The sequence below is a fragment of the Bubalus kerabau genome, chromosome 1, assembly GCF_029407905.1.
Source record: "Bubalus kerabau isolate K-KA32 ecotype Philippines breed swamp buffalo chromosome 1, PCC_UOA_SB_1v2, whole genome shotgun sequence".
NCBI classification, from domain to species: domain Eukaryota; kingdom Metazoa; phylum Chordata; class Mammalia; order Artiodactyla; family Bovidae; genus Bubalus; species Bubalus kerabau.
Window position 1 is genome coordinate 185716731 of NC_073624.1, and position 27300 is coordinate 185744030.

The following is a 27300-nucleotide window of genomic DNA, read 5'->3' on the forward strand; positions in this document are numbered from 1 at the left end:
TCGCGATTTGGTTGAACCGCTGAATGGATACATCCATTGATAATAAGGTATAGTAGTTCCAAGAACCAGGAATGTGGCTTTGAAAATGCAATTGTTAGAACTTTGTAAGAGATTGCAGGCCAAATTATTTTCCATTTTTAGGAGTGTGTGAACCAGTTTTGGGACATGATGGATAAAGTAGGTGACATTTTTACTGCTTTACCATTCAGTAATTCAGTTTTGGGAGCCTTAAAGCTGGTAGCAGCAGCAGCAGCAGCCATGACGTTTCTGGATGTAGAAGCAGTTCACCTCAACTTCCTATTTTGCACTGTATTAAGTGTGGAGCCAGCCTGGTGGTTTATTCGGATACTTCCAAACTGGTTCTCATATTCCCCTGGCATACTGCTATGAATGCCCTGGCTCAGCCCTTTCAGTGTATTTTTGGTGGTGTAATTTAGAATTACAGGTGTGCAGTAAATCAGTTATTTTTAATAAACCTTAAAATGTTCTTGTTTAGCGCTCCCCTGTACAGGTTAAATTAATTACCTTTCTGTTTAATTAAGTTTTAGCAGTATTGGATTGTGGATAAAGGGATTCATAAGAGAAAGGTAATCTTTTCATGGTAAATCTTATATTCAGTATGTGAAGTCAAAAGAAAAATACTGTTTATGTAAGTACAAATGTTCTTATTTTCATTTTGAGGTTTTTAAAACTATTTTAATTCATGTCTTGGTAAACAAAAAATATGTTTCAATGATTATTTGAAATCTGAAATATATTCTTAAAATCTGTCACAATGTTTTAAGGTTTTAGAAGACTTGTTATTGCACAGGGGAGAAAAAAGTTGGGAATAGAGGCTCTTACAGTCTAAAAGTATTATTCTCAGGACAGTCTGAAGTGGGCAAACCACAATAGTGGGCTGTTGTGATCCAACCACTCTTGATCAGTCTATATTTTAAGGTCTGTTCCTGATGAAATCATACCCCTGTTGTTTTCAGAAAACTAGTGAGATGGCTAGAATTAGTTGTCCTCGGCTTAGAAATGTGAAAAGTGCTCTGTCATTGCAGCACTACCTATAATATATAATAGCTGCATCTCAGAACTCAGGTAGTAGCTTTGAGATGGCAAGACAGGAGCTTTTTTCTAAGGATGATCACGCATCATGTACCCCTCCCTAATTCCTGCTCCTCGGACACCAGGTATATCTTCTCTGTTTGTTAGCTTTTAACAGCCTTCTCATCATGTACTCCTCCCTAATTCCTGCTCCTCGGACACCAGGTGTATCTTCTCTGTTAGCTTTTAATAGTATTCTCGGAGCACCTGTTAGTAATGCATGTCTTATGTGAACAGACCGCTGGTGCCTTTTCCCCTGGATGGGATCACAAAGCTTGTTTGGTGGCAGTGTCATGCAGTCAGCATTGCTGGTTTTAAAGAGAAGAGGTATTGAGAGCTTTGTTTTGTTCTGTGCCAGGCTGCTTCCGCTGCCCCCTGTCGCATCATATACCATTCAGGGAGAGATGGATTAAACAGCCCACAGAACTGAACTCACCCTTTTCCTTGAGCTTCCCTGTTCCTGCTCTGAATGTCCTGAAGGCGCAGAGGAGAGGTTTTTTGTTGGCTCAAGAAGATCTACATTGTGTATCTAGGAGCAGAACTTTATTTTCAATTTAAGTAAAAGTCCCTACCAGGCCTGTTTGGCTCCTCGTGTTTTCCTTTGTCCCTGTGATCATGCTTATTTTTAATGGAGACATTACGTGGAACATATGACTTGCATGAACACTGAAGAGTGGATTGAAACAAAAACTGAGATCCAGTGTAAGATAAATTTGAATTGGAGACTGCCAGACCAGGTTTGAAAGTGACTGAACAGTCTCACAACTGCCTGGTTTTCATCACTTGACAAATATTGGTAGACACGAACGTCTCAAGAATGTTTGACCGTAAGGTCTGGGCGAAAAATTAAGACTTCTGTGAGCAAAGGGTGATTGATTGATTTTGGGAATTGTAAGCTTAAAGGGTGTTATGCACTGTTTTAGAGAAGTCCTGTGTGCCCAAGGAAAGCTCATAGTTGAGCTGTTCTCCAGCAGCCTGGAGGTGGGGCAGCTGCACCCTGGCGGGACTGAGCTGGAGCGCAGTGTGAGGAAGACAGAAGGCCAGCGGTACAGCTTACTCGCAGTCAATCTCAAGGGTAGCAGCAGTCAGTTTAACTTGTGTAAGCAAGGATTTCTTAAGCACTTAATCCTTCTGTTTTTATTGAATGCGTCACTTTAAGTAAATTTCAAATTCCAGCTGACAGAAAACTGAGGCCCAGAGGGCAAGTATAGTCCAATAGTAAGTCTCTGTTGGCTCTCAGTGATAATCTACATTGTGAGTCTGCAGAGCAGAACTTTATTTTTAATTTAAGTAAAAATCCCTACCAAGTCTCTGTGACTCCTTGATGCTGTCCTCTGTTGGATATTCAGCCTGCGTTTTGGAAAGGCCTGTTGCTGCTGCAGCATTCATATCTGTGGGTACTTGGATCGAACCTTAACAGTGCAACCTGCCTGTCTTACTTGTTGGGTTTTGGTCAAGTTAGAGAGGCAGTGTTCTGCTGTGTGGAATTAGAAGCAAGAATGTGCTTAATCATTTTTTATAACTTGTCCATGAATTGAATATTCATTGTATCGGATAATGTTTTTTGCTGTGTGTCAAGTTAGCTGTATAGCAAAGAAACACGCTTTCCAAGTTAAAATACGCATTTTTTCCCATGCACCCCTCCATTAGAGTGGCTCCCTGAGCATTGGCTGAGTGGCAATGTTTGATAACATGGTTTTGAGCTCCTCCCCCACCCCCTTTAGGCCTTTCACATATGAGTTCTCTTCAGTGAAGCTTTAGCCCCTGTACTTTGATACAAAGACGTGCAGGAGTGTTAGAGCAGAGTAGCTCCAAGGGACTACCTGAGTTCTTTGGGAGTTGCTCATTTTCTTATCCTCATCATGTTTTATTCTTGAGGTAATATTTTGAATAATCCACCTTAATGTTGGTTAACAGTGAGTTCTTGGAGCATTTTAAAATAAAGGTAGGTAATAACATTTGGCATTCAATTTTTCAAAGACTTGGTTTTTTCATTCAGAAACTTGGATGTTTAAAGCTGCAGTAGAATTTGTTTTAGCAGTCTACTCTTGGGATTCCATGGATTCCATCCATGATCAGGAACAAGAGGAGCAGCAGTATTTTCCATTAATACCTGCAGATTCTGTCTCGGTGAGACTTGAAACTGCCAGTTTGTTAACTCTGCCTCACAGCCTTAACTTCTGTGCTTGGGTTGATTGGTTCTTTTAAACTTCATTTCATTGAATGTGACTATAGACTATGAATAGTTGACACATTTTGCCTTCAAAGTGTTAATAGTTACACTGACTGTACTTAACAGGCCTTTGCTTTAATAATGTAAAACGAAAGGAGAGGTGGCCTTTTTAAAGGTTTTGTTACCATCTTCCTGTAGAGAAGTATGAGTTGGTAACTGTTGCAGATTCTGTAACAGTGGTTTGCTTACACCTCTGAATTGATGTGGTCTCTCAGGGTATAGAGATCAGAAAATTATGAATTTATGAGGAACGTGGTTATTATGGAAACAGTGCTACTCATGGTAGAACCGCAAGACTTGCCTGACCTATAGCTATACTGAGGATGGAGGTTTTTTAAATGTAATTTTTAATAAGCAGCTGTACCTTTTGGGGAAGAGAGAACCCTTTAAGCAGAGTTATTGGTAGAGAGGATTGAAGTTGGATTCGTGCTGTCTCGAGAATGTTAAGTAGACAAAGTCCTAATTTCTAAACCTGGCTTTTGGTTAAAATGGTTATGATCATGGAAAAAGGTTTGGTTTAGACTTCTTGGTTTCTGGGTTGCAGTGACAACTTTTTGATAAATCAATGTCTTTTTAGGCACAAACTAGAAACTTCTAAAAATGCAACAATATTTGAATTCTGACAACATGGTTACAGCTGTCAGAGTTAGATACTGTGTTTTTTAAATTTATTTTTAAGGTTATTAGGTAGTATTCTCAGCTCTAGGAGGTTAACTTGGGATGGGGTCTCTTCACTGTCTTGATACAACTTGGCATTTGCATCAACGTGGAGTCAAGGGTCCTCAAATGGCTGCTGCTGTTGAAATAAATGGCTTTTAACATGGCCTCAAGAATGACTACAGCATTTTTGGACTTTCTTTACTTTTGTAAGGATGACAGAAAGCTAATTTGTATGACTATTTATTCCTTGGCTGTGATCATTTTTAAATGGTGCATACTTCAAAAGTTAAACCAGTTCCTCCTAATTTTTTCTTTAGAAATAATCCTAATTTCTTTTCTTTGCACCGATTTTCCTTCCTGTTTTGTGCAAAGTGCTGGTGTAGTCTGTAATATTTCAGGAAAGGACAAAGGAGGTGAGGCTATAGATTTAAACTTTGAATACTTGACCTTCTTCCTGTCTACTGCCATGCAAATATATTACTAATAAGTATGCTCTTCAAATTTAAAAAAATTAATCTTACTTTGCACTTCAGTCTTTTTGTGGTATATTAATTTTAAAATCCTTATAATTTTAATATCCTTTGAGCAAAGGAATAGGCTAGGCAAGACTTGGGGCCATTAAGAGATTTATTTTTGTACTGCTAAACCAAATTGAAAACTGAGTTAGAGGAGGCTTTATCATCATAAAGAATAATCCTGAAAATGAAAAAAATATTTCTTGGAACAAAAGCCCTTTCTTGACTTTGGAGAGTCTGCTTAGCTGTTATTTCCTCCAAGTTAACACTAAAATTTCTGGGCTTTTTTGGTGTGTTTGTGCCATCTTCAAGTTCAGCAGCCATTTTGGTGGTTGTCTTGGTGGGTTCTAACATCTGGTTGTGGTGGTCATGAATTGGCAATCCAAACCTGGAGGAAAATCTGTGGGTTCTTTGGAAATGTTTGTTTTTTTCCCCTTTTGTGTCAACTAGCCTTCTGAGTGAGTCTTTGTAGCTCTTGAGGTGCCAACTGAGCTCTAAGTTTGCATTTATCTGTGTCCTGTAGTGAGAAGGTTGAGAGAGCAGTGAGAATAAAGCCTGGCTTAATTCATTGAAAAGAATGCAGATGCTGCTCTGGTTTTGTGATGGATAATTTATACATCCTGCTTGTGATAGTTAGGAAGCCTAGTGCTGTGTGCAGAAATCAGCCACAGAATTTGTGGGGCCCAGTGCAACATGAAAACACCAGGCCCCTTATTTAAAAACTACTGAGCATTTCAAGACAGCAGCAGAGCGTTAACTAAGTGCATGGCCCTCAGCAGAGCCCGATGCGATTGGACAGGTTGCACACTCCTGTAGCCAGCCATGCTATGTGTGCGCCTTTTGAGCATATACGTGTACACATCTTTGTAGTGAACAGTTGAGCTCATTCAGTGGCATTGCATTTAGTGTGCTGTTTACCTGCTTTCAGCAGTCAATGTGTAAAACTGTTTTCCTTCCTTCTTCCCAAAAGTGAATCATGCAGACTTCTTTCCTGTAGATTTGGATTGCCTGTAGTCATGAACGAGCATTTCAGACAGGGAAATAGCTTGTTTGAGGTGGGAGGAAAATCAAGGACATATTGTTAACAAGTTTCACCTACTTTTACTGCACACCTGTAATGCCTAGTGTGGCGGTTTAGAGAACATGGAGTGTTTCTGGGCTTTCTTATAAGGCAGAGGCTCCATACAAGGTTGCTGATGATTGTTCTAAATTCCCATTGTTTTCTTGGCTTTTCTCCCTTGGTTTATGTGTCGTCTGGAAACTGATTTGTAGTTGGTGAGGTAACATACGTGGAGCTCTTAATGGACGCTGAAGGAAAGTCAAGGGTAAGTGTCTGAGAGAATTTCTTCTGTGGATTTACTACATGAAAAATGTAACTGTATGGTGGCGTGGAATCGAATGAAATCAGGAAGGCAGTGAGTGCTCATGTTACAGTAGCTATGTTTGGTTTGCCAAACATCCGAGTGGGGTGGGAGGGGATTTGCCAACTGGAGTCCCGCTTTTCCAAATGGCTGGCCAACGAGCTTCTTGGTATTCTTTTTGGATGCCCAATTTGGATAACTGGGGACCAAGAGCAGCATTGTCTCTTTGTTAACAGAGGAATTGGCTGTGTGTGAATTATGCATGGAATTTTAGCGGTGGTATATTAATGTAAAACGTGTGTTCTTGTCTAGAAAATGTTACTTTTGGTTGTTTGCTGAATTTGAAAGTTGTGTGAACCAAAGATTCTGAAAAGTTGCCTTTGTGCCAGTAAATTGTAAAACAAATACTAAAATGTGAACGTTTAAAATTGGCCTCGTTTAAAGAGAAAATTAACTATTTTTTGTCGTGCAATAGAATGGCTTAGAATAATCAAAAGGATGAGCTTAATTTATGGAAGGGATGGATTTAAGGAGGAGTATGACAAGGAATTGATTGAGTGCCGAGGGAAGCAGATCTAAAGTTTGTGTGATTTCTTGGAGAACCTGAATTTAGGTCTGCTCATTATAACTTCAGCAGCACTAGTGCAAAAGCTGGTAATGTGAAGAGAGGAGACGCTAGGAGCGGAGCTCTTAATAAGGAAGGCCAGGCAAGACACTCTGTCAGCTTCCCCTTAGAAGGGTTAATTTAAAAACTGTTACAAAAATCATACTTTTAATTTATAACTGTCACTGAAATTTACTTTTTTCTTTTTCCCTCCCTTGCTCTTCTGACTGGTCTGTGGCTTCTTCCAAAGGGATGTGCGTAAGTATTGTCTCATTACTTATTGGCAATTGAACCTTCTCAGCTGTAGGACTGGTTTCACTCATTTCCTTTTGACTCTTCATAGTGTTGTTGAATTCAAGATGGAAGAGAGCATGAAAAAAGCTGCTGAAGTTCTAAACAAGCATAGTCTGAGTGGAAGACCACTGAAAGTCAAAGAAGTAAGCTCATGAAACACTGTGGATACCATCTGTAGTTGTCGAGTTGTCCCTGTTTGGAGATAGGAAAAGACAGACATAGTCCTTGGTGACATTTTACAGAGCAGAACGTCCTGTTGTTGTTAAAGAGGAGGGTCAGTCGCAGGCTTCAGCAGTCTTTCCCATAAGAACTTTGGGATAGTGGCTGAACACATCTTGAGCCCACTGCCTGCTGCCTTCCCGACACCTGTGGTTTGTCTTAGGTCAGCCTGCCTTGGTTTGGCCACTCAAACTGAGCCCATGGTTTTCTACTGTGTGTGTGTGTGTGTGTGTATGTTTAAGGTATTCTACATCTGCAGTTTTACTCAATCTGAATCCTCATCTTTTTTTTGTTAAGTGTGTTTGAGTCCTTTTTCGTAGCTAATCCAAATCAGGTGTCTTCTGTCCCTGAATGAAAATGGGAGGTTTTTGTTTAATTCAATCCTTCCTTGACTTATTTTTACCTCCTACTCTTGAAGGAAGGTCAGTAAGTGCACAGAGGCCAGAGAGGAAGCATGGTAGGACTTGAGTGCTCGCATGTGAAGGTGGCACACAGAACGGCCAAGTTCAAGAATAAACATCAGCGATTCATGAACCTTTGCACGCATTACTCAGGAGTTGAATGCCTGAATTCTTGAAGGATGAAGTAAATAACCTTGGTGATTTAGAGCTGTGTTTTCAAACTTTTGGGAAATCACCAAAATGGGGTTTGCACAAATTATAAAACCTCATTGAATTAGTGAGAATTCAACTATACCAAGCCCTTGAAGATCTTATTTCAACCTGGAAGTTCTGGCTAATCATTTCATCCACCCCTTTACCTTTTGTTTTTTTCTTAGTTCAGATTGAGAGCTGAATTTTATACCCTCCCTTTCTTCCTCATTCTTTTGGCTGGAATTGTTCCTGGCCTGGCAGTTTGGTTTTAGTTCATTTGAATTTCTTGTTACAGATTTTGAGAAATGGTTTCTAAACATCCTCTCAATATCTGAAATTTTAGGAACATCACTTAACTGTTGGAGCTGGTTTTAATTGTCACTAGGTCAGTTAAATGTAACCTTTTTGTGCTTATTTTAGGATCCTGATGGTGAACATGCCAGGAGAGCAATGCAAAAGGTGATGGCTACGACTGGTGGGATGGGTATGGGACCAGGTGGCCCAGGAATGATTAATATCCCACCCAGTATCCTAAATAATCCTAACATCCCAAATGAGATTATCCATGCATTACAGGCTGGAAGACTTGGAAGCACAGTATTTGTAGCAAATGTAAGTAAATGGACACATTGTTTCGTAAAGTTTGAGTTACTGCTTTAGATGGTCTTGTCAATGAGTTAAAACATAGCTCTGACATTTGAGCTGGGGGTGGGGGGTGGGGGAGCTAAAGCAGGGTTAATGGGCTTTGTCCCCTAATGACCACAGTAGTCATAAGTCACACAGGCTTGACCCATGGTCCTGTTGGGGCATGTGTACTGAGTTTTGCTTGTGTTTGTAAGAGTACGTGCGGGGTAAAGTATATGAACAGAGGTTGTATATTGATGTTCCCTTCTTGTTATGTCTGGGTGTATGGTAATAAACCTTTGTCATTTGCAAAGGGAAAAAAAAGTGGATTGGGGAGGATGATGGTAAACCTTAAATGGGGAGCAAAGTTTTTTAGTATTCACAAAATAAGCATTACTTTGAAAGGAATGAGGTGACTTAAATCGTTACTTTAGAGAAAAGACTTTACTATTAGTAAATAGTAGTTAAAATAGGCTTATGACATTATTTTTGTAACATTTTCTAATGCTTGTTTTCTACCCAAAGCATGTCACATTCATGAAGTAAAAATGTTTACAGTGAGATTTGCCTCTCTCTTCTCTTGATTAGCTGGATTATAAAGTTGGCTGGAAGAAACTGAAGGAAGTTTTTAGTATGGCTGGTGTGGTGGTCCGAGCAGACATTCTTGAGGATAAAGATGGAAAAAGTCGTGGAATAGGCACTGTTACTTTTGAACAGTCCATTGAAGCCGTGCAAGCTATATGTATCCTTTTTTTTGGAATTCAACTTAGTGAATTAGTTTGGCTTAAATGTTGTATTAGTAATGCAGGTTTGTGTGGGAAGTGGTAATTTTGTGTATTAGCATTTCCTGTGTTACTAGAGGATCCTCAGGTGGCGCTCCTCAGGTGGCGCTAGTGGTAAAGAATCACCTGCCAGTACAGGAGATGCAAGAGATATGGGTATGATTCTTGGGTCAGGAAGACCCCCTGGAGGAGGCGATAGCAACCCACTCCAGTATTCTTGCCTGGAAAATCCCATGGACAGAGGAGCCTGACGGGCTACAGTCCTTGGCGTCTCAGAGTCAGACACAAGTGAACGTGTATGTACACATGACTAGAGAAAATACGTTCAGTTCAGTCAGTTCAGTTGCTCAGTTGTGTCCTACTCTTTGCGACCCCATGAATCGCAGCACGCCAGGCCTCCCTGTCCATCACCAATTCCCGGAGTTCGCTCAGACTCAGGTCCATTGAGTCAGTGATGCCATCCAGCCATCTCATCCTCTGTCGTCCCCTTTTCGTCCTGCCCCCAATCCCTCCCAGCATCAGAGTCTTTTTCCAATGAGTCAACTCTTCGCATGAGGTGGCCAAAGTACTGGAGTTTCAGCTTTAGCATCATTCCTTCCAAAGAAATCCCAGGGCTGATCTCCTTCAGAATGGACTGGTTGGCTCTCCTTGCAGTCCAAGGGACTCTCAAGCGTCTTCTCCAACACCACAGTTCAAAAGCATCAATTCTTCGGCACTCAGCCTTCTTCACAGTCCAACTCTCACATCCATACATGACCACAGGAAAAACCATAGCCTTGACTAGACAGACCTTTGTTGCCAAAGTAATGTCTCTGCTTTTGAATATGTGATCTAGGTTGGTCATAACTTTCCTTCCAAGGAGTAAGCGTCTTTTAATTTCATGGCTGCAGTCACCATCTGCAGTGATTTTGGAGCCCCCAAAAATAAAGTCTGACACTGTTTCCACTGTTTCCCCATCTATTTCCCGAAGTGATGGGACCGGATGCCATGATCTTCATTTTCTGAATGTTGAGCTTTAAGCCAACTTTTTCACTCTCCACTTTGACTTTCATCAAGAGGCTTTTTAGTTCCTCTTCACTTTCTGCCATAAGGGTGGTGTCATCTGCATATCTGAGGTTATTGCTATTTCTCCCGGCATTCTTGATTCCAGCTTGTGCTTCTTCCAGTCCAGCGTTTCTCATGATGTACTCTGCATATGAGTTAAATAAGCAGGGTGACAATATACAGCCTTGACGTACTCCTTTTCCTCTTTGGAACCAGTCTGTTGTTCCATGTCCAGTTCTAACTCAAGAGGCAGGACGGGTGGTCTGGTATTCCCGTCTCTTTCAGAATTTCCCACAGTTGATTGTGATCCACACAGTCAAAGGCTTTGGCATAGTCAATAAAGCAGAAATAGATCTTTTTCTGGAACTCTCTTGGCTTTTTCCATGATCCAGCAGATGTTGGCAATTTGATCTCTGGTTCCTCTGCCTTTTCTAAAACCAGCTTGAACATCAGGAAGTTCACAGTTCACGTAGTGCTGAAGCCTGGCTTGGAGAATTTTGAGCATTACTTTACTGGCATGTGAGATGAGTGCAATTGTGCGGTAGTTTGAGCATTCTTGGGCATTGCCTTTCTTTGGGATTGAGAATGCGTTACTGTGGATATTATTACGGGAGTCCAATAGTGTGTAGATAGAAGCGATGGTTTGAAAATGGGCACATGTCAATGGGTGGTGGTCTCCGGGGTTTTCTTTTTAGAGGGTCTGATTTGAAGGGAGAGGTAAATCCTTTCAGGGCCTGTCTTCTCCAGTGGATTGACATTCTGGAAGAAGCACCTCTCTGAGTCGAGGCTGCTCACTCTAGAGTGACCACAGAGAGGATACCACACAGGAACACTGATCTTAAACTCTGGTAAGATTGTCACTGAGTATATTAGCCAGAAAACACAGTACTTCAAAACATGCTAGAACACCGGGCTTATTGGATGCACTAGGAAAACTGATGTCAGTGCTGTTTTTTTTTTTGCGGGGAGGTGGCGGGCGAAGGGGGAGTTGATGTAGCACATGGAATCTTAGTTCGCTAAGCAGGGATCAAATCTGCTTTCTTTGCATTGGAAGCATGACGTTGAACCATTGGACCATGGAGGGAGTCCCTAATGTGAGTGCTTTTTAAGAGGAGAATGGTTTAGTGAGAAGTATAAGATTTTTTGAATGAAGATCCACACCTAAGGAGTAAGCAGAGGTTTCGTTTTATCCCCCTTGAGCCTTGTTTATTGTTACTTTTATGCTTACTGTAGGAACAAATACTTGAAAGTATAAGCAGGAATCAAAATTACTCATAAATTCACTACTTAGAGGGACTGGTGGCAGCAGTTGGAGTATTTTTCTCTTGGGTATTTCTCTCTTGCTATGCGTGTTTTTAGAATTGCAAGAAATAGCCTTAATTGTAATATCAGCTATGTTTAATGGCCAGCTGCTGTTTGACAGACCAATGCACGTGAAAATGGTAAGTTAATAGGATCTTTTATTTATTTATTGGCTGTGCTGGATCTTTGTTGCCGCACACTGACTTTCTCTGGTTGCTGGGAGTGAGGGCTACTCTCTAGTTGTGGGCCACAGGCCTTCTCATTGCAGTGGCTTCTCTTATTGTGTAGCACAGGCTCTAGGGCACATGGGCTTCAGTAGTTGCGGTTCATGGGCTGAGTTCTTCCGTGGCATGTGGAATCTTCCTGGACCAGGGGTTGAATCCGTGTCCCCTGCATTGGAAGGTGGATTCTTAAGTATTGGACCACCAGGGAATTCCAAGGATCTCTTTAATATACTCAAGTAAGGTTAGCAAAAACATGGGATTATTTAAGAGTGTACATGCACATAGCCATTCTGCTCAATTTATGGATCAGTCTGAGTCAGAGTCTGCAGTACGTTGAGCAAATTTATGACAGAACTAACAAATAACTTTTGCTCCTGCAGCTCTTCAGATATTTTTTCCTTTGCATGATCAGGAGTCACTTGAGTATCCTGCTTGAGCAAGTGGTTGGTTTCAGAGAATGGTTATATATATAGGTTTCCAATTTTCAGAGTATTGGAAGTATGTTTGGTTAGCATCCTATCTGTTGTAAACATAATGAAGTCTGATTCAGAAAGCCTTTAAAGTTCTTTTGGAGCATTTTAGTATAAACATTAGCCCAGCTGTGGCTGTGCCAAAGATGCCAAAGATAACAGTATTAATGATTAATACAGGCATGACTGGAACGTGCTGAGGGTCATCTAGTTAGGACTGAAGGTCAGGAAGAAAACAGAAGAAACTATAAGGATTTGTTTTGTTCCTTTAAGCGTTCAGTTTAGCTTTTTGAATAGATAATTGCTTCACATGATTCACCTGATAAATCAATTGGTAAAGAATCCACCTGCAATGCAGGAGACCCTGGTTCAATTCCTGGGTTGGGAAGATCTGCTGGAGAGGGGATAGGCTACCCACTCCAGTGTTCTTGGGCTTCCCTTGTGGCTCAGCTGGTAAAGAATCCACCTGCAATGCGGGAGACTTGGGTTCCATCCCTGGCTTGGGAAGACCCCCTGGAGAAGGGAAAGGCTGCCCACTTGTATTCTGGCCTAGAGAATTCCATGGACAGTCCATGGGGTCACCAAGAGTTGGACACAACTGAGCGACTTTCACTTGCATGTGATTCCAAAGTCAGAACACATGAAAAGTTGAATGTGAGAGTCTTTCTCTTACTTTGTGTCCAGGTCCCATTCTTCCGCCACAGTGATGTGAACGTTTATTTTTTATCTTTCCCCCTTTACATGAAAGATCGCAACTCGCCCATATTCTTTTTTTTCCCCCATATTCTTTTATTTATACTTGGCATGTTCTTCCGTGGCATGGGTGTATCATCATGTCTCTGATCTGTCCTCTGTTGATAAGAATTGTTTCCAGCTTTGCTGATGCTGGCAGTGCTGCAGGGAATACTGATTACTCACTTTCTCTTTCAGGATGAGAGGGCCTTACCAAAGGGAGATTTTTTCCCTCCTGAGCGTCCACAACAACTTCCCCGTAAGTGCCTCAATTATTATGGCTACGATTTTGAATTTAACATATTCTAACCAGAAAATTACAATTACCTTTGAACTTGGGCTGTCAGTCTGCAGTTATCTAGACTGTTCTTGAGCAAAACATTCAAAAAGATTCTTTTCCTTATAAATTTTTTGGGGGTGAAAAATAAGCAGAGAGACAATATAGGAAGGGTTGTTAGGATCACATTGCGGTGAGGCAGGCTGCCCAGGACACAGAAGGTGTAGCTGGGAAGAAACAAACTGCAAAAAAAATGAAAGCCAGTTTGCGCTTGGGTTCAGAAGAGATTGGTTATTACAATATGGCTTAGCAGTCCCACTCTTAGGTGTACACTACAAGAGAGCTGAAACCTTGTACCCACACAGAAACCTGTACACAGATGTTCACGACTGTATGGTTTCAGCTGATGAATGGGTAAATAAAACATGGTAAATCTATACGGTGGACTATTAGTCAGCTGTAAAAGAGAAACGAAGTACTGGTAACATGCTACAGTATGGATGAACTTTGATTCTGTCTATTGGAAATGTCTAGAATAGGTGAGTTCATAAGACAGGTGGATTGTGATTGCCAGGGCCTGGAGAAAGGGTGAAGTTTATGGTATAACAGTCAGAATTTTTATATAGGGTTATTTGTGACATCCAGGTGAAAGTCCATCCTGGGGCAGGGAAGGCATAGGTGGGAAGAGCGGGTAATAGTGAAGTCATCCGGGCGGGCCCACAGAAGGGCAGGGAGCCTGAGCACAGGGAGCAGTGGAGGGGAGGTTTGTGGTGGCCTGAGGGGCTGTGTGTCAGCAGTACAGGCAGGGCTGGCCTGTGGGAGGCAGACTGGGGCTTGTGATAGGGCCAGACCAGCTGGTGTCTGTGAGAGAGGACTTTTCCTCACATGAGGCTGTGGGGTTGAGGTGTTTGGAGGGCCGGCCAGGGCCGCCTCCTGTCTGGAGCAGTGGCTCATGCCTAATGCTTAGCCATCAGAGGTTGAATTGAATGGGAGCCTAGACTAGCATACTAATTCTTGTTTGCAGTTTAGGATTATAGAGGCATAGTAGAGACAGATTTTTGAGGGGAAGTCCATGGTTTCACGAATATAAGATGGGTTATCTGTTGAAAGTTAGCATTATTTAGAGATGGACCCCATTTCCTTGTCATAATCTGTGTGGTTTCTTACAGTAATTACCAGGAACAGGGTGCTGGCTCTTGTTGATTTTGTGCCTAGAAGAGGAGGTGAGGGCTTGCTTGGCAGCCAGACTGGCACCCTGGGCTCCAGGGAGCCCATTATCTGTGGCTTTTGGTTTCCCCAGAAAATCTCAGGTTGACTTCAGTGCTTTGGGGAGTAAGTAACTTTGGTGAGCTCTTGCTGCTGTTTATGTGCGGTTTCAGAACATGGTGTTCATCAGATTAAAAATTGAAGAACTGTTTTTTTGTTGTTTTGTCAATTTTTTTTTTTTTAAGTGAACTTTGTTCCTATTTTTAAAAATCTCACCTGGTCTTAGCCTCCAAGCCATGATCACCCAGAGCATTGCAAGTATCATACACTCTCAGGCCTCATTGGCTGTTTTGAGATCGGCCTGTATTCTGTGGGTAGGGTGGAGTCCTTGGCTCAGGAAGCTTTCTGGGTACTAGATGGGTTCCTTGGATACACTAGCTTCATTACTCAAACCACCTGCAGCAGAGTCAGAGAATAGCCTAAGCCCAATGTGTTAATTGGCTGGTTTATCACATTGTTTTTCCGGAGAAAAGTCCTTTGGGTCACCAGGTTGAGAGATGAGGGTTGGGCGTATTTGTGCTGCTTTCTTTGTGAGGTCTCCAGTTGCCTTTTCTGATTAAACATTTCTCATTTCACTATTCAGGGAAACAAGTAGGTGCTCACAACTTGTCACTGTGTGGGTTGTTGTTCACAGATCTTCTCTGTAGTTCTCATGTGAACTGATTTTTAGTTGTGCTCGTTTTATCTAGATCACACATTCTAGTCCCTGTTGTTTTAGGAGAGCTTATGCCTTTAAAGGGAGAGCTCCCAAATGCATCAGTGTTGAATCATGGATTAGGCCCTGGATTTGGTGGTGCAGATGGGCGGCGGGTCGAGTGTGACAGCTACTCCACAGTAAACAAAGGGTCTTTTTAACTTTTAGGGTCAGGGCTTCCTAAGGAAGTAGAATCAATACTCTGACTTTCTCATTTCCTTTCAGATGGACTTGGTGGTATTGGCATGGGGTTAGGACCAGGAGGGCAGCCTATTGATGCCAACCATTTGAATAAAGGCATTGGAATGGGCAACCTGGGACCTGCAGGTGAGAAGTACAGTGTGCCTCTTGACTGGGGATTTCTGAGGAAGTTCAAGTTATCTTAATAATTTTTGGGTTAATTGGACATTGAGTAGTTCAAGTGGAATGAGGCTCATATTGGGACAAAATTAATTCCTTCCTTATTTATCTTTGATTCATTTTAATTGGGCTTCCCTGGTGACTCAGACGGTAAAGAATCCACCTGCAGTGCAGGAGGCATGGGTTCGATCCCTGGGTCGGGAGGATTCCTGGAGAAGGAAATGGCAACCCACTCCAGTATTCTTGCCTAAAGAATTCCATGGACAGAGGAGCCTGGAGGGTCACAAGAAGTCAGACACGACTGAGCGACTAACTAACGTTTTGATTAAGGCAGTATTTTGCATTTCTACCAAGTGAATACTTCTTTCTAAAGCTATCATGCTTTGCATTTTATCCTCACAAGTCCTTCTGAGCTGAGATACTCAGTTAAGCCTTTGGATAAGAGGAGGCAAGCCAGAGAGATGGTCTTGCTCAAGGTCACACTATCAGTTAGTGACAGAAATTCCTGATCTTGGGACCACCTCACTGCCACTGTCTATCACCCAGACACCTGTGGGCTGTCCCCTGTTGTTTACAGGGCTTCTTGAGGCAGGGGTATTGTCGGATGCAGAAAGACATGGAGGGCCTCGTCGCATGACTACATAGCTCTCCTAGGCCTGTTTAAGAAGAAAAGCAATAGCTAACGATTAAAGCTTTGACATGTAGAATGAACTTTAAACTTCACTTTTTGGTGTTTTCATGCAATGAGGCATTCATATCATTTAAACATACTACGTTTTTATGGCCTCAGACTTACGTCTTGCTTGCAGTTCTTTGAATTGCAAGATGGATACCCTCAACCCTGCTACCGTCAGTTCTGCTTTTCCTTTGTCTCCCTCCCAGACTAAGCTCTGGGGCTGAAGAAAGTGTTTCAGGTGGCTTTACTGATCTGAACACCACATCCCCTGACCTGACACCTCAGAGGAGAGTCTGGGGTTGAGGAGAGGGAAGCCTCAGTGTTTTTAGGAACTGCTCTTTAGAGAATTTTACCTTTAAAGGAGATTTTAAAATCTACTTCTGTTCCCTGAAGTAAGCTTCTAAAAAGTGAATGTGCCCTAGTCTCTTCCTAAAACTTAACATTTCATGTCTAACTTGGTCATTTAGTGAAACTGTGTGAACACTATCAAATTTTGAGTCACATGATGATTAGTTAAAGGCATAAGTTGCTTTCTTGGGATGTGCTAGTTTGTCAGTTGAAATGGAAGAGCCCCTACCCCATTTTTTTTTCCCCCTTGACAATTAAACTATATTTGGAGTCAGGGATATTTTTTGCTGTTTGGAATTTCTTGTGCTTTTTAAGTTCAAACATTACGGCTTTGACATAATTTTAGTTTGCATTGACTTTTTCTTTTTAAGGAATGGGAATGGAAGGCATAGGATTTGGAATAAATAAAATGGGAGGTAAGACAACTCAAATGAAGTATGAATGTAACTACTTTTAGGTATGGTTTCCCCTCTTTTCTTCCCTATTCCTTTTCTCTTAAGCCCTGCATGAAATTTTCACTTGGGTTTCCAAACAGTTTAAGTCTAGAGATTACTTTTACCCATTGATCCTTCTATTGGGCGACTTGGCTTTGGTTCTGGCTTTCTCACTGACTAGCTCTGTGACCTTGGGCAAGTCACTCCATCTCTCTGGGTCTCTTTGCTTGTCTGTTCATTGACTGGATTGGATCAGTTCAGCCTTTTGAAGATAGTGATTTTTAAGTAAGGGCTCTAGCCTTTTTTCTCCCAAAGCCCTTAAGACTTGGTAAGTTTCTGGCAGCACATGCCCTAGGTGAAACTTGTGAAAACGTTTTCTATTCCTGTTCACTTTGAGTCTTGTTAGGCTGCTGCTAAAATGTAAATATGTCTCTTTCAGGCATGGAAGGACCCTTTGGTGGTGGTATGGAAAACATGGGTCGATTTGGATCTGGGATGAACATGGGCAGAATAAACGGTAAGCTCTGTGTGCCTACCTACCCTTTCCTGTCTGTTGGCTCTAGGTGACCTTTAGGTAGCAGACCGATTTTTAATAAGTGATTGCCCCCTCCCACTTTTGTGCTGAATCTGATAACTTTGAATTGCCTTAAATAGTTTGTATTCCAGAATCTAGATTTAATGGTAGGCAAGTGTTCATTCTCTTAGTTACTAAACTCTTGAGGTTTTCTGTTTCAGATCTTCCCGGTAATTGTCCAATAAAACTTTAAAAACTTTAAAGCATTCCTGTGGCCTCCAGCACTTGTCTCCCCTAGAGTGCTGGACTGGGTGAGGCTTGATCATCTGCTCTGATGTCTGCAAATTGGGAGTGGATGCAGCATTTGTTTAATTTTGTATTTATATCATGTGAAATTTGGTGTACTACTGTTTAAATCTTACAGGCCTCCCATCTTAATAACTGAGACATAGTTATGTCAAGTATAATGATAACACTGTTATTTCATTTAGTTCTTGTAAGAACCATATGATGTGTAGGTACTGTTATCCCCATTTCATTGGAAATTGAGGCCCAGAGTGACTTGCCTAAGGTCACATGGCTAGTAATGATGGAATGTGGACCCAGGCTGTCTGACTCCAGAGCTTGGCTCTTAATCTGAGATCCTGCCTTTTAGAATTGTCTCCAACATAGACACCACTCCCTCCCACCCTATCCTTCCCCCAAATAGGGCTATAGAGGGCCATGAAGATCTTGCTGCTTTTGAGAGTCTTTCTGAAATCCTCTGTGACCCACAGCTGTGGGAATGCTGCTGTTTTACAAACTTTTGTGGAATGAGAAGTTATTAAGAATTTGGGGCTGGGGGTTTTGTGTGTGTGTGTGTGTGTGTGTGTGTGTGTGTTTTAACTTTTAAAATTGAAGTATAGTTGATTTACAATGTTTTGTTAATTTCTGCTATACAGCAAAGTAACTCAGTTATTATACATGTAAGGATTTTGGTTTAAATGTTTTTTTGCTGGTCTGTGTAACATACCATGTGAAGACTGTATAGAACAAGTAAGAACCTTACTAGGATAGATAGTAACTATCAAACTGGAAAGACAGATTCCTGTTGAATAAGCTGCCCTTCTTCTTCATGGAGTACCTTGTTCTAGATGATGATAAAAAGATTTAGGAAGAATAATAAGAAATGAAGGAACAGAGGTTTGTGTTTCCAGTGTACTTTCAGGCTTGTCTTTAGCTCATGTATGCATGGGATTTTTATTAAAAAGTAAGAATTGGAGAAGTCTGGCTTGATGAAGTATTTGCTCAGAGCAGATGAACCATTAAAAAGGAGATTTGGGTTGTTGCTCTGAGGAGTGGAGTGATATGATTTAGAAGTTGATGGAAATGAGGGTGGGCCTATACTGAGCCATGGGGACTAAGTCTTGGGGAACCTGGCCAATGGAATTCAGCAGTTACGCTTGTGAGCCTGGTGATTCAAGGTTCCAAGTGCTGAGTGTCTTGAAGAGCCATAGTGGAGGATGTGTTGTTGTTCTTGTGTTCTTGGATGTTCCCAAATCCAGACTCGGAGTCGTCCTCCTCCATCCTCTGCAGCAGAGAGTTGGAGGTTTCCTGCATTGGAGCTGTTTTGAGATTTGGGTTGAATTGGCCTCAGAGCCCTTGGGCACTGGGTCCAAGGAAGGTTTCAGTCACTGGAGAAGTTAATAAAGATGTGTCAGATTTAACTCTTAATGTTTAGTTGATGATCATGATGCCATCCCATTATGGTCACGGGTGCTGACAACATTAGACTGTTAGAGATCAGATTCTCAGGGCCAGTCAACCAGCCAGTGAGGGTCAAATCTTAGGATACATACAAACATTTTTAAATGGGAAGGTCATCACATATCAAGCAGTGATTGGTTTGATGCAGTATTTGACAGTGAAACTTCTTTCTCTGACTCTTGCTCTCCTTTTTGTGTTGGGGAGAGTACCTTGGAGTTTGTATAGTGCTCCCTGTGTTTGGGAAGATAAGTTCTGAGGCCTTTGCCAACACGTTAATGCCTGCATATGGCTTCTTTGTTGGGGGATGTTGCCTTCTTCATGGGCTTATGATAAGGATTAAAGGTGCACGGCAGAGCTCCCATCCGTTACCACTCTGGGGTTTCTGTTCTGCCTACCATACACAGGCTTGCTTGAATTAGATGTATTTCTACCAGATAGCAAGCCACCAACCTGTGAGGCTCAGTGGGGTGGATTCAAATTGTGACTGAAGTCCACTGCTGTTATCTGCTGTATCTTATTAATTCAGGATGCTGGCCTGCTTCCATGTTTATAAATATGTAATGCATTCATTTGCTTCATCCATTTATGCATTCACATGCAAGAGCAAGCACACCCTCATTCAACTGGAACCCTACAGGCCACTGGACTAAGGAGACTCACACCCCCGCTGAGCCTTGACAATCTTCCCCATGACTAGAGAGCCACAACCTCACATAAACACAGCAGTCTTAACTCTGCAGCAAGAAAACACCTTGTGTTTTCTTCGTGATCCATTGTGCATCCATTATATAGCACCTGTACACCTGATGTTTCTCAGGAGCAAATTAATAAACCCGATTTTCCAAGGACCTTTCAATACGGAAAGGAGACAGTGTGATGCACACTCTGTCTTGCTTTAGAGGAATGTACAAGGGAAGAAGTAGCGAGTGACAGGAATCCTGAAAGGGTTTCTCAAACAGGTGACAGCTGTGGCAGGGCTTTCCCCGCACAGGACCTAAGACCTTGGTTTCTAGAAGACGTTGTGAAAAAAGAATAAGTATTCTTGCAGCTAGTGTAGAAGAATGAAGTTCCCAAACCCCATTATATAGATCAAACTGCTCCAGTTATCGGAAGAGCAGTTGTGTTGTCTGTCCACAGGTGTCTTTCTGTTCTTGTGCTGGTGACTGGACCGTGGACTTCTGCTTTGGATTTAGGTTCCAGCCTTTGCCTCCCTCCTTATGGAGCATGTGACATCAGTCAGTTTCTCAGTCACTGAGCCTCACTTTGGGGCCAGTAGTGGTGGAGGGTGATGCAGGTGTGCAGGCTGGTTGTGAGGAGTCCATGAAATCATAGCACATGTAAAGGCCCTGGGCCAGGCAGGCATGGGGGGTGCCCCAGAGCGGGTAGCTGCTGCTGCTGCTGTGTGTAACCTGGGCAGGCTCTCCTGCAGCCTTCCCACGCCAGCTACTGCGGGAGCGGGTGCTCAGTGCACTCTGTGTGATTGTGATGTAAGAGGAAGTTACATCTCAGTGGACTAAAGGTAGAGTATTTTCAGGGATTCATTTGTGGTGACTTGCTTTTTTAAGGAATAGAGGATGAATACTGGTTTCCTGTAGAAAACTAAACGTGCTGACTTGCTGGTAGTTGTTGTGTATCTATAGTTTTGGGGTTTAATGTGTAAAACATAATGGCATTCCTGGAAAGGCCGAGGGTAATGTTTTTCTCCACAGAGATGGAGCGTGGCATGGGTGGAGGATTTGAGAGAATGTCTCGAAGCTTTGGAGAGCCCCTTGGCAGAGGAATGGGTAAGAAGGCCCCATGGACCCCATGTGGGCAGGGTCAACCCTCCAGGGGTGCAGGCTCACCCTGATATTGGGAGGTTCTTAGGCAAGTCAGCTATTTTTCTGAAGGCTTTTAAAAAATTGTATGTTTTCTAGACCTAATACAAACTTTTGGTCCTTGAATTTTTTATTGATAGCAGCAGCAGCACTATTATTGTTTTAGTCTTTTCAGATGGCTGCTTTTTTCACATTGGTATAAGGTGTTTTCTTGCTGCAGAGTTAAGACTGCTGTATTTATGTGAGGTTGTGGCTCTCTAGTCATGGGGAAGATTGTCAAGGCTCAGCGGGGGTGTGAGTCTCCTTAGTCCAGTGGCCTGTAGGGTTCCAGTTGAATGAGGGTGTGCTTGCTCTTGCATGTGAAAGAGCTCTTGGTGAACCAAGGAAGTTTCCTAATGTTGGAAGACTTTGAGTACTGGGTCCATCTAAATGTAGTTTTGGTTAGTTTGCAGAGCAGTATATTCTTTACTTTTCCATAGTTGGTTTCCCCTGTTTTGAGTTTAGATGTTTCTAAGAATTTGTCAGCCTAATTCTCCTCTGTTAATTAGCGTGGAACAAGGAGATTGGCTATTCATAGGCTCTAGAGTTTGTTTCTCTCAGAGATTTAGAGCGTGGATAACTCCCCGCCACCACACACATGCCCCCTTTCCCCATCTTCACTGGCACATCATCCTGAGCAGATAGGCGGCTTCTAGGTGCTAGCCTCAGAATGCTCAGCCTCTGTCTCTGTGGGACACCTTGGGCTAGGTGTGAGAATTGTAAGCTCTTTATGTCTAGTTTGTGTGAGCTGAGCTGTATTCTTAGAATTTATGAAGGCCCTAGAAAATTTGTCATCCGTGAGACAGGGTTCAACATTTTGCAGCTTATCTCCAGGAACCCAGTCTTCTGTGTTTACGTCATGAAAATCAGGAATTATTAAGAACTGTTTCTTTCAGAGTAGCCGGTTGAACTTTGGTTTATTTACCCCCCTGACCGTGGTTAGGAAAGTTGAGTGACTTTTCTTGCATCGACATTGACTGGCAGGCAAGATTTTTTTCCTGGCTTGCTTGTTATGACTGTTGCTTTATTCTAGATTGAGCTTTAGAATTTGGGGTAAGTGATTAGGTCAGTTACAAGTTTCTTGTTGCCGTAACTGTCTTTGTTTTTGTGTCTTGGAATGGTGGGATATTAAAAAAATAAGTTATTGTCGTTTGACTGCAAATACTAATTTGTAGATGAGAACAAAATGGCACATGACTTTGCTCCCTCAGGCACTTTTCTCCCCTTCTTGAGCCTTGATCCTTTGCTGCTCTGGGTACCTCTCAGCACTGACGAGGCTGTTAGCTTTGCCCCAGGTCCTGTGGTGGCCCAGGAAGGAGGTGGCCTGCTGAGGTCGTCTTGTGTGGTGCCAGGAAACTTGTCCTCTCCCGACCTGAATACAGAACGGCCACTGCTGGCCTCGGTCTCTCCTGCTCCTCTGGGCCTTCTCTCTGAGACAGCGTCCTGTTTGTCCTGAGCCTTCCCACAGTGGCCATAGCAACAGTAAAGAGCTTTTGTTCTCTTGCTTCTTAGGATCAGACCCAAGTTAGCAAAACGGTCTTTGTAACAAAGCAAATTTTGAAGTCAGGTTTTCAGAGGAGTTGCCTGGGTGGTTTTTCAGATTCAGTTTCTGGCCTTGTATTTCTGTGTGGCTTACTCGACAGGTCATTTTGGTGTGCCATTCGGTGTCCCTTCCTGTCAAGGCAGTAGATCTCTACCTCTCTGTATGGACAGCTGTACTTGGTACTGCAGGGATATAGATGCATCCTTGACCTTGAAGGGTGTGCTGTCACCTAGGAGTAATGCTGAGAGTGGCTCAGGGCAGCGCCACAGGTCAACTCGGAGAAGTGACCTAATTGAGGTAGCCGTGGAGATGCTGGCTCCTGGGCTCTTGGCAACCATGTGAGCACCACACAAAGGCTCTTGTTTTCTCTGTGTTAGGATTTATAAAAGCACCACTCTAGTTGACTGGTAGAAGTGGTAGGGGTGCAGGAAGATGATGCAGTAACTGCAGGGCATGCTGGAGGGCTGGGTTTCAGCATGGTAGAAGGGTCCATGCCCACAGAGAGGGCTGACAGAGTCAGTTGCAGAGGCTTGGAGGTGTTGGTCTACCTTGGATGGGAAGAACAGATTGAAATTGAGAGTCAGAGCAGAGAGGCCTGTGAATGCCCTTTGTGAAAATAATTTGGTCTTTCTCTTCAAATCAGCAGTGGGCCGATTGCGAAGTCTTTTGCAGGGAATGGTTTGATCCATGTGATATTATAGAAACTAAACCACAGGCCTGGGCATGCAGAGCAGGCTCCCAGGCGTCATACAAGAGTAAGCCCTGGTCTTGCTTGCAGGTGGGAGGTCTGCTGCTTGGTGTACCTTCCCGCCCCCTTCCTTTAGCAGGTAATTGTAACACTTGAAACAGCTGCAGGGCGAGGGTTCAGTCTCCTCGTCATGGTCACAGTATGAGATGTGCTCTGTGGCTGTTGTCCATGTTGCTTAGCACTCTTCAAGACCAGCAAGAGGGTGGGGACAGGTCTCTCTTACATAATGAAAGACCCAGAAGAAACTGCAACGCTAACACTAGCTTAAAATAGGTTTTTCTGAACCGCCAGCAAGCAAGCAGCAGTATTGCTGTTTTGGACAGCTGAGCATATTGGGGTTTGTTCGCCTGCGGTGGCGTCCGTCACTTGGTCGCCATCACATGTAGCTCCCTCCACGCAGGGCTGGTGGCTCAGTTGGCTACCGCCTTGCCTGGCCTGGCTTGTGGACTGGGATGAACTTCCAGCACTGCACATGGTTACTGCTGGTTTTTATGGTTTGGGCTCTCAGTGTAGCTACAGCAGTTTGTTGAAGAGTACCTGTGAGGGGTTGACTGGAAATGGGCGGGTGAGTGGGCTCTTCAGTCTGCAAGTCCTGAGGTCTGGACCGGCTTTAGAAAACTGGGCTGCTGGCCCCCCGTTCCTGCTGTGACTTACCGAGTTCAGCTCACGGGTGCCTCTTTCCAGAGGCCCTCCCGAGCAGGCCTGGGCCTGGAGCTCCATGGGCCCTGCCATCTGACCCGTCATCAGGACTCGTGCAGCTTCCCAGTGAAATGACCTTGTCTGTGTGTGTGTTTCTCAACCCCTCCCCCTTTCCTTTTTTAATTAGTAGTCCTGCTCTGGAATCTGTAATAAATTTCTATTTCCATAGAGGAATTTGGCTAATTTTTTTTTCTTCCTGATTTCCTTAGAAATCCTAAGTAATGCCCTGAAGAGAGGAGAGATCATTGCAAAGCAGGGAGGAGGTAGGAAACGCTTAGTTTTGATGTTTTGATGTTTAGAATAGGCTTGTGTTACTGGGGGTAGTAGAGTGTAGTGCTGAAAGCATGGGCTCAAAAATAGACTGCCTGGGGTGGGGAACCAGCTCTGCCTTCTCTTAGCTGTGTGACACTTGGCAAGTTACTGAACTTCTCTGTTTTTCATGCTGTAAAATGGGGCTATCATGGTACCTACCTCATAGGGTTGGTCTGTAAAGGAAATGAGTTAATGTGTACGCTTTTGCCATTGTCAGAATGTCCATGTGATTTGGGGACTTACTTGTTTCTAGTGGTGTAAAATTGCAAATTGCTAAAAGTAAATATCTTAACCTGATTATAAAAGCGTACACCACCTAATCATAACAAATGGACCGTATACATGTACTCAAATTCAGAAAATTATGAAGAACGTAAATACCTGAAATCTCACTGCCCAGTGATGAATGCTATAAATATTTTGAAATACATTCTTCCATTAGTACACCTTTTTTGACGGGTACCTAAAACTAAATGTAGTTATTTCAGAAAAGGGGGGAAAAAAAAGTTACTGTTTTTTTTTCTTATGGCTCTGAGCATCTTGGCATGTCCTTGCTAACTCCACTTGCTGGAGTTACTCTGTGGTGGGCCGATTCTATAATTCCATGTGGGTACTGTTTCCTCCTAGTTCTCTGTTGCTCTTGGCATCTAAAGTGTCACACTCATTTTTGATAATCGTTTGGGTATGCTATCCAACCTCTCTAGACTTGTTACATTTTGATAGTTTCTGAGATATTTTGGCTCTGAAAGTTTAATATACTTAAAATTATGTTTATATTTTGCCACTTGGTATGTTGTTACTCAGCGAAGAAAAGAGTCACCAAGAAGTGGCATGACTTGTGCAAGGTCATGGCCTTGGTCAGTTAGAGAATCAAAGAATCTCCTCTTCTTGATTTGCATCCTGGCCTTGGCTACTTGATTCAGTAGTGGCAGGCTGGGTGCTCAGCTGCTCATTTTTCAGAGGCCGGTGGTGGTGATGGTGGTGGTGGTGGTGGTGAAACTTGAATGAGAGGAACCCTTGGGCTTTGCATGTGGAAAAACTTGGTGGGAGGTGCCTTGGTGATGGAGCAGACCCTCCTCTCTAAAACTGCAGGTATCACAGGGTCCCTGTGCCCTGCTGACCTGCTGTGGTTCAGTGTCCAGCTGAACCATGAACCATGGCAGTGAGGGACTGATCCCAGGCCACTTCCAGAATCTTCTCTGCAGTGCCATCGGCTTTTTCTTTCAAAGCTGGCAGAGTTACACATGGCACAGTCAGGTGACGGTTTCCCTGACAGACAGAGTGAGGTTCATTGGAAGTGGCTGGCTGTGTTCATTCATACATAAGGGTCTGTATTAGTGTTGATTTTGGTTTTTTTTGTCTCTTCCTGATCACATGGCTGTGTAATAACTTCTGTATGCTGTGGAGGTGCTAAGGACATGCAGCCAAACTGGTTACCAGCAGGGGATTGTAGAGGACAGGTTGGGGGATGATAGAGCTTGTGAGCAATCCTAATTGTCCCTATTTATACTCCATGTAAGCTGGTTGGGTGACCAGCTGAGTGTGGGGCTTCTGTCTCCCACCCCTATAATGTCTTGTGGTGGGGGGACTGCAGAGTTCTCAGGAATTGATGTCTTGCTCACAAAGCTCGTCCCAAGTATCAGCACCCTCAAAGTGATGTGAAGGACATTGTTAATAAAAGTCCTCGGGTGGGTTTTCCCCCCTTTTAAATTTTTCTGTGGAAATTAACTGTGGCACCGAAGTAGGAAGAATGATGTACTCACTACCCAGCTTTTGAGGGTTATCTATGATAAATTATTGCTGAACCATGGTTGAGTTTGTAAACTACCCAGGCCTCTGCACCCAGGGAGCCCTCCAGGCACAATGTGCACACAGGTCCTCAGTCCCCTGATATACACCTGTTCTGTGTCTCCGTTTTAGGTGGAGGCGGAGGCAGTGTCCCTGGAATTGAGAGGATGGGCCCCGGCATTGACCGCATCGGGGGGGCCGGCATGGAACGCATGGGCGCAGGCCTGGGCCACGGCATGGATCGTGTGGGCTCCGAGATTGAGCGCATGGGCCTGGTCATGGACCGCATGGGCTCCGTCGAGCGCATGGGCTCTGGCATCGAACGCATGGGCCCCCTGGGCCTCGACCACATGGCCTCCAGCATCGAGCGCATGGGCCAGACCATGGAGCGCATCGGCTCTGGCGTGGAGCGCATGGGTGCCGGCATGGGCTTTGGCCTCGAGCGAATGGCTGCACCCATTGACCGTGTGGGCCAGACCATCGAGCGCATGGGCTCTGGTGTGGAGCGCATGGGCCCTGCCATCGAGCGCATGGGCCTGGGCATGGAGCGCATGGTGCCCGCAGGCATGGGGGCAGGCCTGGAGCGCATGGGCCCCGTGATGGATCGCATGGCCACCGGCCTGGAGCGCATGGGCGCCAACAACCTGGAGCGCATGGGCCTGGAGCGTATGGGCGCCAACAGTCTCGAGCGTATGGGCCTGGAGCGCATGGGCGCCAACAGCCTAGAGCGTATGGGTCCTGCCATGGGCCCGGCCCTGGGCGCTGGCATTGAGCGCATGGGCCTGGCCATGGGTGGCGGTGGCGGTGCCAGCTTTGACCGTGCCATCGAGATGGAGCGTGGCAACTTTGGAGGAAGTTTCGCGGGTTCCTTTGGTGGAGCTGGAGGCCATGCCCCTGGGGTGGCCAGGAAGGCCTGCCAGATATTTGTGAGAAATGTAAGTGGCTCTTCAGGAACATCTCGGCCCCTGTGCACATGGGGAAGAGGGAGGCAGAGGTCAGCAGGACCGAGGGTGGCAGGTTGCAGTGAGAGGGGATGGCCTCAGAAGGAGAGCTTAGCATGCAAGGCCACCTTGCCTTTGTCCCTAAGGTTTGGTGTCGGTAGAATGAGGTGGGAACATGAGAGCTTACGACACTTGTGCAGCAGAAATAGTGGGTTTTGTGAAATCCTGGGCTTCTCTGACTACAGGTAGAGAAGACCGTGATCTGGAGAACTTGAGGGTTTTTTTTTTTTAAACTCTCAGCTTGATGAGCTGCTAAATACCTGGCATGACAATTCAGAGTGGGGAGAAG

At 43.8% G+C, this 27300-nt stretch overlaps 1 protein-coding gene across 8 annotated transcripts in view; it reads left to right on the forward strand.

The window, feature by feature from the left end:
* HNRNPM (heterogeneous nuclear ribonucleoprotein M) overlaps positions 1–27300 on the forward strand; it is a 40330-nt gene that overhangs the window by 10720 nt on the left and 2310 nt on the right. Inside the window, exons 3-15 of one of the 8 annotated variants that reach the window (XM_055545781.1) lie at positions 5773–5825; positions 6716–6723; positions 6809–6902; positions 7992–8030; positions 8148–8183; positions 8784–8937; positions 11414–11463; positions 12948–13008; positions 15212–15313; positions 16742–16786; positions 17244–17321; positions 24120–24173; positions 26143–26945. In XM_055545781.1, coding sequence (XP_055401756.1) covers positions 5773–5825; positions 6716–6723; positions 6809–6902; positions 7992–8030; positions 8148–8183; positions 8784–8937; positions 11414–11463; positions 12948–13008; positions 15212–15313; positions 16742–16786; positions 17244–17321; positions 24120–24173; positions 26143–26945 — 1577 coding nt within the window. Of the gene's footprint in view, positions 1–5772; positions 5826–6715; positions 6724–6808; positions 6903–7991; positions 8184–8783; positions 8938–11413; positions 11464–12947; positions 13009–15211; positions 15314–16741; positions 16787–17243; positions 17322–20773; positions 20849–24119; positions 24174–26142; positions 26946–27300 lie in introns of those variants that run through there. The other 7 variants (XM_055545771.1, XM_055545742.1, XM_055545723.1 and 4 more) reach the window with 7 other exon arrangements.